This window comes from Podarcis gaigeae (genome assembly GCF_964106915.1).
Source record: "Podarcis gaigeae genome assembly, chromosome: 6".
In the NCBI taxonomy this organism is placed as follows: domain Eukaryota; kingdom Metazoa; phylum Chordata; class Lepidosauria; order Squamata; family Lacertidae; genus Podarcis; species Podarcis gaigeae.
Window position 1 is genome coordinate 8451669 of NC_139682.1, and position 14635 is coordinate 8466303.

Sequence of the window (14635 nt, forward strand, 5' to 3'; positions counted from 1 at the left end):
GGGTGCTCGTGTAATCTCACTGTGTACAAGTTGTACAAGTGACAATTGTTGTTGTTGTTTAGTCGTTTAGTCATGTCCGACTCTTCGTGACCCCATGGACCAGAGCACGCCAGGCACTTCTGTCTTCCACTGCCTCCCGCAGTTTGGTCAAACTCATGCTGGTAGCTTCGAGAACACTGTCCAACCACCTCGCCCTCTGTCGTCCCCTTCTCCTTGTGCCTTCCATCTTTCCCAACACCAGGGTCTTTTCCAAGGAGTCTTCTCTTCTCATGAGGTGGCCAAAGTATTGGATCCTCAGCTTCAGGATCTGTCCTTCCAGTGAGCACTCAGGGCTGATTTCCTCCAGAATGGATCGGTTTGGTCTTCTTGCAGTCCATGGGACTCTCAAGAGTCTCCTCCAGCACCATAATTCAAAAGCATCAATTCTTCAGTGATCAGCCTTCTTTACGGTCCAGCTCTCACTTCTATACATCACTACTGGGAAAACCATAGCTTTAACTATACGGACCTCTGTTTGTACAATTAAAATTACAGCCATTGCTATTGTTGACATGGTTTCAATTGAGTTTTTATGCACGCGCGCATGCGTGCGCACACACACTCTGCTTTTTTTCCCTAAAAGAAATATTTAGGGGTACTCTCATTTTCCTACTCATATTTAAATACTGCCTCTCAATGAGGCCAAACTTAGATTCACAAAAAGTTTAGGGGTGTTTGTACCCCTGCCAGAAAAAAGCACTCTGTGTGTGTGTGTACATATACACATATATTTCCATACACATATATAGTTCTAATTCTCTTTACTTGTTTCTTAACGGTTATTTCCCTCCTCGCCCCCTATGTTTTTAGCTTTTATTATTTTTACCTGTAAGCCGCCTAGAGTCCCTGTCAGGGGGGAAAGGCGGGGTATAAATGTATTATAATAACAGTAGTAGTAGTAGCAATTTAATTGCAATTAAAATGCAAACCAGAAGACAATGGGGGCCACTCTCGTCTCTGCGAGGCAGCTTTCCAACCAATCGCGGGGAAGGTGGCCACCTCCGCGTGGCATGGCCCTTTTAAGAACCCACTCCCCCCCCACCCGCGCTCCCAATCTCCCACCCACTCATCCATCCATCCAAGGTGGAGGTTCCCTGGCGGGGGCTCTTTCACAAAGCGCCAAGAGCACCTCCCTGGCTGCTCGGAGCAGCTGTTAGCTCAGCTCAAGCCCGGCTGCTTCCCAGGGTGGAGGGGGGTGAAAAGGAGGAGGGGAAGAAAAGAAGAAGAAGAAAGTCTGGAAGAAGGACTCAGAAGGCTTTGCGGGCTTTGGAGTCTCTTGCTCTCGGAGCGCAGCGCTGCTGAACTTGGAGATGGTAGCCGGGAGGTCGTGGTGAGGCGCCGGCGGGGTCCCCCCAAGGCTCGGGAAGGATGGCGTGCTGTACGGGGCGCTGTACCCTAATTTTCCTCTGCACTTTACAGCTGGTAAGTGGAAGCGGCTGGTGCGCTGGGGGAGAGGATGCTCCGGCGGGAACTCCTGCCTCCGGGGTGGTACCCAGGTCATTGGTAAAATCAAGGGTGTCGATGGTGGAGTTTCGTCTCCCTTTGGGGGAGCGTTCCATGGAAACAGGCGAATCGGGCTTCTTCGATGGACCACATAGCTCAGTGCTGTCTGCACTGGCTGGCAGCAGCCAGGAAGGAGGCTGGGCATTGGCAGACCCACATTTTTGAAGCTCTGAAGCTGGAACTGGTAAGGTGGTCCCTTTCCCAACTAGGTGCGGGTCACCACTGTTATCATTTTCGGTGACAGATCTCCACTTTTTTAAAAATAGTAGATCTCAGGTTTGGATTAAAATGGCTGTAGTGGATTGTCTCAAGTGTCCAAGTCACTGGTGTGAATTAAAAATATATATTAAGCAACGTGGATTAAAGTCGCTTCTGGGGCCCCTCTGGGATCAGGGCCCCTTAAGGTTTATTAGTTTCCTAGTAGAGCCATCTTCGCGGTGGGGGTCCTCCCCCAGCCTTACCAGGAGATGCTGGGGATCGAACCGACGATTTTCTGCACGCAACGCATCAGCTCTGCCAATGAGTTGCTTCCCTTTCCGCATGCCTTTTGAGTCAGTTTGTTGGATTTCTAACCTGCCCCACTTCTTGGGCTTAGGGTTGGGTGCAGCCTTCTTGCAATAATATTAAGAACAACAATAACAATAGGATAATTCCTGTCTTCTCAGCTGCCCTCACTTTTCTCTCTAAGCTTGCCTTGTGCATCCAAAGCTTGTCAAGTTATCAGCCTGGTGTGCAGCACCTTGCAAAGTGTTAACGGTTCAAATTCCATACAGTTTTAGTGACCAGCGTGCCTTGCAGCCATGGGTGTGATGGTGCAACTCTGACCCTTTCAAAAGGCTGCCTCCAATTAATCCGGAATAACAGCCACTTCTTTCTTGAAGTTGCTCCAAATTTGTTTCTGTGGATTAGGAAACTGGATTCTGACATAGGAAGCGGTATCATTACAATGGCTTCAAGCGGATTAGTTCCCCCTTAACACGCTTTTAAGGCAACTTTTAACATTCCCTCCCATCGTGGTCGCTGAAGAGCAGTGAAATAAAAGCAGATCTCCCTTTTGTAGGGCTGGAGGAGATTCTAATTCCGGTTAGTGAGGGTCCAATTTATCACTAAGGTTCATACTGTTCTGGATTAATTATGCCACAGGTCTTGTGTTATATGGCAAGCAGCTAGGCATGCGGGCAGACAAGAAAGCAATAAATAAATAAATAAACCCACCCTTGCAGATTCTGTGCACAGTGGTTAAAATGTTGTAAAAGGGCTAGCAAATCCCTGGTAAATCATTTCAGTACATACCACCGAAAGTCAGTCCTATAGCCTCTTGCATTTTTCCTCCATCTGCCTTTCTCAGAGGCGAAAACTGCACAGCATGAAGAGACATTAAAAATATTCAGGATAACAACAAACCAGAAAGATTGTTGCATGCCAGGTGAGGTCCACATCACCACCGCTGTTGACATGCGCTTAAGCTGGTTGTTGAGTGGCCCTACAGAACTAGTGGCTTTTGGAGACAATTTGGCTTCCTAATTTTTTTGCCCTTTCATCCCACTTCTGTCCTGTACCTAATTATGGATTGCTACATGAAAAACCCCAAACCTGGTTCATTTTGTGTGTGCAACGATAGAGAAAACTTTCCATTGCTTTCAGCTCTGAAAGGAAAGGGAGGTCACACAGACAAAAGACACCTGGCTGCCAAATTCTTTCAAAAACCCTTATGCTTGAAAACTGGGTTTTCAACAGCTCCAGAAACGACTGCCTTTGCATCCACCTCGTTTTGGTAATAATGTGCTCGTGCTGTCCGCTGTTGTGACTTACAGATGTTTTTCCTTCCAAGTTTTAAAATGTATTTTTTTATTTTTTTGGATGGAATCCCCCTGTTTCTCTGTCTGTTTGGGGAATAGGAGCGGTCTTGGCTATTCCGCTTGATCTGAAACTGGAATTGGAACGGCCAGGTTTCTCTCCAGCCCCCCCCCCCCCCTATCTGCTAGCTGCTGAAGTTCCACACATAGTCTCTGGAATAGTCATGATGAGCAAAACTGCCAAAGGTCATAATTTATATTGAGTAGCATATAAGGCTCTATTGAGTGTGCCAATTCTTTTTCCCTGCTACAGCATGTGCTTGGCCAGTGAGCTGGGATGTCTGCCAGCCTGAAACAAACAGCTTAAAGCATTCTCAGCGTTACAGATTGCAAAGTACAGTTGGTGGGGGGTTTCGTCTCTCTCTCTCTCTCTTTGGGGGCAGGGGGACAAATTCTTGTCTGAACTGTGCATGGAGGGCAGCTCTGTTGAAATAAGGCTCCCACCCCACCCTTTTAGGCATTCCACATACTTGCCCAGCATTGGACAGCGATAAACAAAGGTTTGGCTGTTTTATGATTGTCTGCGGATTGAACTCGTAGCTGGAAGTTTCCCTACATGTCAATTTCTAATAGGAGACAGGGTCTTTCTCGCCTTAAAAGGGCAACGCGCTCCGTTTGTTTCATTGTGAAGTTGGCACAGCTCCTCAAATGCGCTTCGTTTTAAAAAGAGACTCTTTAGGTCTTGCTTGGGAAAAGAGGGACGTTAAACAAACAGGTTGTAAGCTAACGTTAGGAAATGTTTCAGCTGAAATAAGGTGCTTTCGGGGATTAGATGCGCAGAGGAAGTTTTAATTGGGATTGAATTTATGCTGATAGGCTGGTGTCTTCCGTTGTTCATCGTCACCAGTGAGCTCAGACGGTTTGTTCTTTTTGAAAACTTTAAATACTGATATAAAATTTGGGTGCTTGTTCAATGTAATCACTATATTTCTGCAGAAAAGTACACACGTTTGCGTTTCATGCATTAAAATCAATAACTAGTTCTCACTGTAGTGAATTGTTGTTTTTTTTAAAAAGTGCATGTTTATCTTGTTTCATCTTGCTGTTTAAATATAATCGTTGTCCTTTAATATGCACTTTTGCATCGTTGGGGCTCTTCTTTAATTCCTTCCCCACCCCCCACCCCCAATAATTATTGTTGCTGGCCTTCACTTTTGACAAGCGTGGGAGTTCTCTGGTATCCAAGATACTGAAACAAAGAACCCCAGGCATGTTTTATTTATTTATTTATTTTGAAGAGGGAGAGGGAGAGACCCTCCTCCCCCTTGAAGCTTGCTCATTTTCTCCAGCCAGTTTTGGATGCCATCGCCTTAGAGACTTCCCACGGCATTTGCCTAGGTGAAAACGGGGAGGTCAAAAAAATGCAAAGTTGGGGGGTTTCTAAAGCACGCTATCTAGCATCCCTGCCCATGCCTCCCACCCACCCACCCCACGCTCTCCCCCTGCTTTCTCTCCGAAGAGTGAGATCACAAGTTATTGGCGAAACTCCCAGTGAGTTACTGGGTGAAACGATGAGATTTTGCCTGGTCTGTTTCCAATTGCTCTGGTTATACTGTGTGACATCATGCATCTGGCCAGCGATGGAACCTAATGGGCGCCATCCAGCACACGTTGATGGACCCTATGAAGCATATAAAATAAGGAGATGTCCATGCCCATTCATAAAGCATAATGAGATGGATCCTTTTTGTTCGTCGCTGTGGCTCCCCCCCCCCCCCTGGCTGCTTTGAATTTGTGGTGTCCCATTGCTCTTCCCGGAGAACAACGTTGTGAAATCACTTGAGCCAGCGGGGAGGTTGGGTGCTGGGCAGCACTGTGTTAATGGTTAACTTCCTTGGCACCCCTCCCCCCAAAGCACAGTTCTTTCCAACACCCCTCTTTGCCTTTCTCCTGGCAGGAGACTCTGCAAGTCTTTCTCTCTCTGTCTTTCTCTGAATAGTTTCCCTTCTGCATTTAGGTCTCCTTTGAAGAAGCATTCTATTAGTATTACAGGAGCGAGCACTCTTCAGCCCTCTGGCCCTTAATGGATTTTACTGCTTTGGCAATCAGCTTCACAGCCTCCTCATTGTTGCATTTCCCTTTTAACCCCCCCCTCCTAATTCCTGGTCTATACATGCACAAGAATGAATGGGTGCCATGCCTCTTCCGGTTGTGGTGCATCTGGCAAGGCAAGCTCCATGGGAGGTCAAGGAGAGTCCACCAAACTTTTCTAGGTTCAGGAGAAGGCATGCTGCTGGCGAGTGCATCTTTTAATCTGGCAAGGGAAGCTCACTTTGAGGTCAGCGGAAGCCCATCAAACTTCTCCAAGTTCAGGAAAAAGACAAATGGTCTCCCTGTTATCAAGCTGAACATTTGATACACTCAAAACGCAGCAAGATGTCTTTATAGAGTAACATTGGAAAGGACACCCCTGCCCTGCCCCAAGTTGGGGAAGAAGCAGGGTGGGTGGCAAACACAGATTTCAGAAAGCAACCAAGGCTAATCCAAAATTGGTGGAGCTTTGTATGTAACTTTTGCATGATATACATAGGAAGCTGCCTTCTATGAAACCAAACCATTGGTCCCTCTAGCTCAGAATTGTCTATATCAGGGGTGGGGGGGCCTTTTCTTCAAGCTGCCAATCACTTGATGCCATAGTGACATCAGTCGACGCTGTGCTTTGAAGTCCCAACTGCTGGGACTTCAAAGTGCAGCATGGGGCTGTTTGAAAGTGCTTTTGCAAACAGCCCCACCTTGCTCATTGACCTTCTGAAAACCAATATAAGCAGCAACAAGGTGTTGCTTGCAAAAGGCCTTGCCTTGAGCTTTGGGTGCGTGTGTCTGTTCTGAACTTGGGAACAGGTATGGGCAGCCAAGCTGAGCAGGATTGCACTTTCCGCTCACCAGCTGGTGAGCAGAATCTGCAAACCTGCCGACTCCAGGGGTTTGTTTCGCCAGAACACCCCCCACATTCCATCCAAGCAAAAACACTCAAGTAGGTTGTGAAGCAAGGGATGTTGCCTGGAGGGAGGGAAGTGTGGGCTGGAAGGAATTCCAAGGGTAACATAGAAGAAGAAGAAGAGTTTGGATTTGATATCCCGCCTTTCACTCCCTTTAAGGAGTCTCAAAGCGGCTAACATTCTCCTTTCCCTTCCTCCCCCACAACAAACACTCTGTGAGGTGAGTGGGGCTGAGAGACTTCAGAGAAGTGTGACCAGCCCAAGGTCACCAGCAGCTGCATGTGGAGGAGCGGAGACGCAAACCCAGTTCCCCAGATTACGAGTCCACTGCTCTTAACCAATACACCACACTGGCCCCAGAGAGGCCATCAGTACTGCCTGAGATTGCAGGACAAGGCCTGTATGATATGGAGGAGAATTTAAATTCCCTCCACCTAGAAACCTAGATATCAGGGAGAAGGCGTCTAACCTAGTCTTTTCTTGTCACACCAGATTTTTATAAAAAAGGAATTCCGCCCACACTTACAACACCCCAGTCTCACAGTTGAGGTTTCAAAGCAGATGCAGCTATGCTGGCTTTTCCATGCTATCTCTGCAGAATATTTCCTGCCTTATTTGCAGGTTTTCTACCTGCATGGAAATGTTGGCATGCAAAGTTCCATCCCAAGGTGGTATAGCCCTACTAGAAGGTTGTACCAGCTCAGAAACCACACACACACTTCAGAACCATCACCTTTCCTCTGGGTTGCATCCTGCTGCTCCGCTCTACAGCTCCATCCCACTTGATGTCTTCTCATTTGAGCCAAGCCCTGGATACATTTGCTTCTTAATTGATGCCTGCTAATGGTTTCCTTTGTGTCAAAAAAAAAAAAGTGGGAGGAGGGAGGAACAAACCCTCGGGATGGTACATAATCCAGACTTAAATGGACTGAGCCTACGGACTGAACTGACTGCATGACCCCCTTTCTCACAGAAGGTCCCATCTGCCACCTTCACTCCAGGCTCCCCACCATCCATCTGCTTGGAAACCAGGTGCCTATGAGCACAACAGCATCACGTGGGATGTTTGGAGGAAAAAAACGGGGTGGAAAATCCCTTGCTACTAATTATCAGCACACGCAAGCACGGTTTTCAAATAAGCGGCAGCCTTTGCAAATTTGGTTACAGTAAAAAAGAAAAAGAAAAGTACACCAGAAGTAAATTTTGTTACACACATATAACTGTAGTTGGAAAACGAACAGGTGTATTATCATTGGCAGCTAATTTTCGGTCTTTCTGTAATGGTCAGAGACAAATGTGGTGCTGTGTTAATTCCGGGGTGTGGACCATGTCCAACTCCAAATATGTAGATATGCATGTTGAGTCAGGCTGAGGGTATCTAAACCCCCTACAGGTCTGAAGTGTGGGGTTGCCTCTTCCAACACCCCAGAGAATAGGAGGACATAGGAAGGTGCCGCATTCTGAGTCAGATCATTGCTCCATCTAGCTCAATGTTGTCTACTTTGACTGGCAGTGGTATCCCAGGGGTTTAAAGCAGAAGTCTTTTCCCAGACCTAACTTGGAGGTGCTGGGATTGAATCTGGGATGTTCTGCATGCAAAACAAAGACTCTTCCACTGAGGATAACATGACTGGGGGTGCCACATGTCTCATTTTTGAAGGGTTGTCCTGTCCAAGACCAGTTTAAAGGTACGTGAGCATAAGTTGGACAGCAAATTAAGTAGGCACATAGGTCACTTCCACCATGGTGAGATGGATTGTTGTTGCTGTTTAGTCGTTGTTTAGTTGTTTAGTAGTGTCCGACTCTTCGTGACCCCATGGACCAGAGCACGCCAGGCACTCCTGTCTTCCACTGCCTCCCGCAGTTTGGTCAAACTCATGCTGGTAGCTTTGAGAACACTGTCCAACCATCTCGTCCTCTGTCGTCCCCTTCTCCTTGTGCCCTCCATCTTTCCCAACATCAGGGTCTTTTCCAGGGAGTCTTCTCTTCTCATGAGGTGGCCAAAGTACTGGAGCCTCAGCTCCAATGGATGGATAGCATTTCTATTTAAATTATAGTAAATATTTATACCTTTGCACCTATACGTATAAACTAGCCCAGGCAATGTTTAGGGACACCTGCACCCTATCTTTCAGCAGCATGCAAAAAAAGAATTGCAAAGATAATTCTGCTTGCTTGCATGCATTAGCATGCTAAAAGAGTAGCCCTCAAGGAACTTCTTGGTTCATATAGCTCAGGCTCTCATCTACCGTGATGCTCCAGCTAGCAGGACTAGCCCAGCCCTGCAGATGGGAATCAAAAACACATTCTTCTTGACGGTTGGAATGTAAAGGTAGAATAATTCTGGCAGCTGTCCATGGATATTGGGTGCTGATGTCAGGCCTAGGTTTACATTCTGTGCAGCTAAAGGGGAAAATGTGCATTCTCCACAATGCACAGCAGGGCATTGTGGGAAATGAACATGGCAGTCCCCATTCTAATTGCTAGCTGTAAAGGGAGGGGTTGTGGGTGGCACTGTGGTCTAAACCGCTGCGCCCCTTGGACTTGCCGATCAGAAGGTCGACAGTTCAAAGCCCCACGATGGAGTGAGCTCCCATTGCTCTGTCCCAGCTCCTGCCAATCCAGCAGTTTGAAAGCACACCAGTGCAAAGAGATGAAAACAGGTAGGTACCACTGCAACGGAAAGGTAAATGGCGTTTCCGTGCACTCTGGTTTCCATCACGGTGTTCCATTGCACCAGAAGTGGTTTAGTTATGCTGGCCTCATGACCCGGAAAGCTGTCTGTGGACAAACACTGGCTCCTTTGGCCTGAAAGTGAGATGAGCACCGCAACCCCATAGTTTGACTGGACTTAACCGTCCAGGAGTCCTTTACCTTTTATAAAGGGAGAAGTATTTATTACACCCTGTCCTTCATCCGAGTGACTTGAAGTGGCACACACACACACACACACACAGCATGCCCCTGTCTTTTATCCACACAACAACCCCGTGGGTGAGGTTGGACCCAGCTCAGCTCAGCTACTTGGCTGGGGGTGGTTCTGAATGTGAGGCACCACCATTCTATCTCTGTAGCCACAACATCATGATGACTTTTACCAGGTGTGGTCTTTGAAATTTGAAATACTTTATTGTCACTTGTACAACTTGTATACAGTGAGATTACACGAGCACCCCCCACTCAGCTCTCTTAGTCTTAATTCCCCTCCTTTACTGACGCACACCCACCAAACCCGAAAGCCAGTTGCCCTGTTGTTATCTTTTCATTCAGCAGCCTAACAGCCCACGGATAGAAGCTGTTCTTTACCCTGTTGGTGTGACTAATCATGCTTCTATATCTTCTGCCTGAGGGCCGGCCAGGGTATGAATCATCCCTGAGAATTTTCCTCACTCTCCTGAGGCAACGTTCTTCCACTATTTCATCCAGCAGATTCACGGGACAGCCCATAATATCTTGCGCTGTATTCACCACCCTCTGTAGGCACTTCCTATCAGTTGATGTCAAACCAGCGCACCACACCGTGATGCAGTATGAAAGGACTCTTTCTATTGTGGACCGGTAGAAGGAGATCGAAGACAGGAGTGCTTCGTGTGCTCTGGTCCATGGGGTCACGAAGAGTCGGACACAACTAAATGACTAAACAACAACAACAACAGAAGGAGATCATCAAATGTTGATTGACATCGTTCTTTCACAATATTCTGAGATGGAGTCTCTTGCATTGCAGGGCGTTGGACTGGATGACTCTCCAGATCATCATATTTTTGTCTCTGTGCAAAAAAAGCACACTCATTAAATAAAAACAAACAGCTTCACCAAGAGCTTGACCAGAGATAAATAGCTTCTCAGGGAAATGGGAGAATCTCTTTAGGAGCCTTAAAGGATGGGTGGAGGGGCTCCAGTCCTGTAATGGCTCATTCACACATGAAGGTTACATGAGTGAGAGCTCACACAAACAAATTTTTCATTGACGGGGGAATGTGAGCCTGTGGATCTTTGTTGATCTCTTGGCTTTCAGTACCATTGACCATGGCATCCTTCTGGAGCAGCTGTCCATGTAGGGAACAAGAGATATTCCTTTTCAGTGGGTTCAGCTCTTACTTTGGGGGACCTGATCCCAGAGGCTGGTACTGGGGAAGTCTTGTTTGGCCCTTCAGTGTGGGGTTCTGCAGGACTCACCCTTATTCCCCGTGTTATTCAACACCTGCATGAATTCATTTTGAGGAACCACCCAGGGTTTCCGAGGGCATTTTCAGCAGTGCGCTGATCGCCTGCAACCCTATTTCTCATGTTCATCGCAAGCAGTTGTAGCAGTGGATGTGCTGAACCAGTGTCTGGCTGCATAATGCCCCTAGATAAACAGAAGCTCAATCTAGATAAGACACAGACGCTATTAGTAATAATTAGTAAATTCAATAGGACTTAATCCCAAACAAATGTGTATAGGATTGCAGCCTCATTTCATTTGTCCTGGGGTGTACTTTTTAATTGCAGTGTGAGGAGAATTATAAATGAGGGGGTGTGTGTGTGATGTGAAGCTTGCATAATACCAACTCTCCCTGCCAATTCTCTCACCAGCAGAACAAGAAGCAGATTAAAGGGTCAGTTTGAGCGCTCCCCTCTCTCTTTCTCTCCCTCCCTCCCTCCCTCTCCCCTTCTTCAATAGTCAGTTAGGGGTTGATGATGGTGCCTGCTGGCTCCTTTCCCCTCACACAGAGCTCCCTCCCCTTCTATGTTGTCCTCTGCCCCAGTTTTCCTGGTACTTGCTGTGGCTGGACTGTTGATGGGGATGGACTACCATGGCTTTGACCTATAAAGCCTTAAATGGCTCAGGACCACCATACCTCAAGGACCGCCTCTTTCCATATGAACCTACCCGGACCCTGAGATCATCTTCTGAGGCCATTCTTCGTGTGCCTCCTCCATGAGAGGTCCAGAGGGTGGCAACATGAGAACAGGGCCTTTTCTGCAGTGGCTCCGCATCTGTGGAATGCGCTTCCCAGGGAAGATTGCCTGGCACCTTCATTATACACCTTTAGGTGCCAGGCAAAAATGTTCCTCTTTAACTAGGTCTTTAACTTGGTTGATTGGATTGACATCCTATCCCCTTTTGGGGGAGGGTTATTGGGTTGTTGTTGTTTTTATTTTGATTACGTATTTTGTGGTTTTATATTCTGATTTTATCCTGTGAACCGCCCTGAGACCAGCAGGTATAGGGTGGTACATAAATTCAGTTAATAATAATAATAATAATAATAATAATACAGTGGTACCTCTGGTTGCGAACGGGATCTGTTCTGGAGCCCCGTTTGCAACCTGAAAGGAATACAACTTGCGACTGTGCACACGTGGGTTGTGATTCGTTGCTTCTGCGCATGCGCGTGACGTCATTTTGTGCATCTGCGCATGCGCGAGTGGTGAAACCCGGAAGTAACCCTTTCCGGTACTTCTGGGTCGCCGCAGTCACAACCTGAAAAAATGTATCATGAAGCAAATGAAACAAAAGGAATGTCTGTATTAGCACATAATTCTGGTGCCCAAAATCTGGCACTGGTTGCATACCCTCCAATATCTTGAGTCCCAAAACCAGGACGTGCGTCTTCCTGCATCTGCTTCTGTGAGAGTCATGTGACCCATGTGAAATCATTGAGCTTCAGTGACACTTTGTTCAGGGCTGTGCTCACACGACACCCCAAACCACATATTTTGGGGCACCACACTTTTTAGAAGGTGAGCTCTCAACACAAGAAAACAGGATGCTCGTTTTTTCCAGGACAATCCCAGGATATGTGGCTGCCCATATATTACTGGGCCAGGTTCAGTGGTTTTGTACTAATTTACAAGGCTAATAATAATAATAATAATTTTATTATTTATTGGCTGCCCATCTGGCTGGGTTTCCCCAGTCACTCTGGGCGGCTCCCAACAGAACATTAAAACAAAATAAAACTTCAAACATTAAAAACTTTCCTAAACAGGGCAGCCTTCAAATACCTTCTAAAAGTCAGGTAGTTGTTTATTTCTTGACATCTGATGGGAGGGCGTTCCACAGGGCAGGCGCCACTATCAAGAAGGCCCTAGCAACTTGGGTTCAGGTAATGTTACATGTTGGGTTTAAGCCCAACCACTGAGAACTTTGGGGGAGTCCAATGCACAGCTTTTAACCCTAGAAGCCATGCATTCATTGTTGTTCACCTGTGGATCTCCTATCTGATCAAGATTAAGTAAAGAACCTCTATCATATAACAAATACTTTCTTATTCCAGGAAGCACTTTAAGTGTTTATTCCAGGAAGTGTTTCCCTTGGTTTCATGTTGACTTTTCATTCTTCCATCTTCTGTTTGCCTTCTTTCTACTTGCCATGGTTATTGTTGTTGTTTAGTCGTTTAGTCGTGTCTGACTCTTCATGACTCCATGGACCAGAGCACGCCAGGCATACCTGTCTTCCACTGCCTCCCGCAGTTTGGTCAAACTCATGTTTGTAGCTTCGAGAACACTATCCGACCATCTCATCCTCTGTCATCCCCTTCTCCTTGTGCCCTCAATCTTTCCCAACATCGGGGTCTTTTCCAGGGAGTCTTCTCTTCTCATGAGGTGGCCAAAGTATTGCAACCTCAGCTTCAGGATCTGTCCTTCCAGGGAGCACTCAGGGCTGATTTCCTTAAGAATGGAGAGGTTTGATCTTCTTGCAGTCCATGGGACTCTCAAGAGTCTCCTCCGGCACCATAATTCAAAAGCATCAATTCTTCTGCGATCAGCCTTCTTTATGGTCCAGCTCTCACTTCCATACGTCACTACTCATGCCATGCTTAAGAAATGCTAATGAGGAAGCAGCCTACAAATAAAGAAATGGGTTGAAAACCACCCCCAAAACATAGGGGCGACAAGTTGCAAGGAAGAGGGACCAGGAAAACCAGCTCAGTCAGGACCTCTGGAGCACATGAGGCAACTGACGTGAAGCAGTCTCTTGCTTACCAGAGACTCTTGGAGCAATAAAGCAGCAAATCTCCAAGGTGCCGTAAGACCACTTTTACGAATCTAAATAAATAATGATTATAATGATCAGCAGGTCCGGAGGCCTCAGCTGGTGCAGAACAACATATGGTGACTCCCATTAACTTTTGGATCACGCACACGGTTTCCAAATGGCCTCTTTTGAAGCTGCTCTCCTGTGTTTGGTTACGCTCCTTTGTAATAATAACAGCGGTCTCCCTCGTGAGTTTGCTCCACTGTCTCGATATGTATTGAGTAGCTGCAGATTCACGGCCGGGTGTATTCCCTTAGCGGGGAGAGCCGAATGCAATGTGTGCCAGGAGGCCAAGCTTTGATACGTCTCTGTCCTTGACCTTTCCCCTTTCCCTGGGCATTGTCTGGGGGAGCACAGGGCACGAATTCAGGTGGAGGTCAAGATTCTCTGCTTCCACCGGCTGTCTTCCTTGCACCGCCGTCACACAGCAGCTGTCACGGACTGAATTGCCAGTTTAGGTGCTCACTCTAGTGTTTAAAGCCCTGAAAGGCCTTGGCCCCAGGAATCTGAAATGTAAGGTCTGTATAGTTAAAGCTATGGTTTTCCCAGTAGTGATGTATGGAAGTGAGAGCTGGACCATAAAGAAGGCTGATCGCCGAAGAATTGATGCTTTTGAATTATGGTGCTGGAGGAGACTCTTGAGAGTCCCGTGGACTGCAAGAAGATCAAACCTCTCCATTCTTAAGGAAATCAGCCCTGAGTGCTCACTGAAAGGACAGATCCTGAATCTGAGGCTCCAATACTTTGGCTACCTCAGGAGAAGAGAAGACTCCCTGGAAAAGACCCTGATGTTGGGAAAGATGGAGGGCACAAGGAGAAGGGGCCGAACAGAGGACGAGATGGTTGGACAGTGTTCTTGAAGCTACCAGCATGAGTTTGACCAAACTGCGGGAGGCAGTGGAAGACAGGAGTGCCTGGTGTGCTCTGGTCCATGGGGTCACAAAGAGTCGGACATGACTAAACGACTAAACAACAAGAACATCTGAAATGCACTTTTGGGTGTTGAGACCAGCAATGGGGTCTTGGTAGCTCCAGCACCTATGGAAGCTTGTGGGGTGGTAACCCAGGGGAGAGCACTGAGTGTGGCAGTCCATCTGGCACCTTGTATAGCATTTGTCATCAGCTGAACCTTGTACCCTTAGCCCTGGTCTTCGATACCTGAGATACATGGGTGGTTTTCCTCAGAGCAGACACATTGTAATGAATGGACATGGCTCAGTTAGGTCCATTAGCTGAATGCCAGTCTATGCTTATAGGACCCACTCAATTTA

At 47.1% G+C, this 14635-nt stretch overlaps 1 protein-coding gene across 4 annotated transcripts in view; it reads left to right on the forward strand.

The window, feature by feature from the left end:
* Positions 1 to 1107: 1107 nt before the first annotated feature.
* The window catches only part of NKAIN4 (sodium/potassium transporting ATPase interacting 4), a gene marked incomplete at its 3' end in the record, with an annotated part of 106536 nt that continues 93008 nt past the window's right edge, over positions 1108 to 14635 (forward strand). For 2 of the 4 annotated variants that reach the window (XM_083744767.1, XM_083744766.1), the window contains exon 1: positions 1125 to 1461. In XM_083744767.1, coding sequence (XP_083600893.1) covers positions 1408 to 1461 — 54 coding nt within the window. In that variant the 5' untranslated portion in view covers positions 1125 to 1407. Of the gene's footprint in view, positions 1462 to 14635 lie in introns of all 4 variants that reach the window. The other 2 variants (XM_083744765.1, XR_014565666.1) reach the window with 2 other exon arrangements.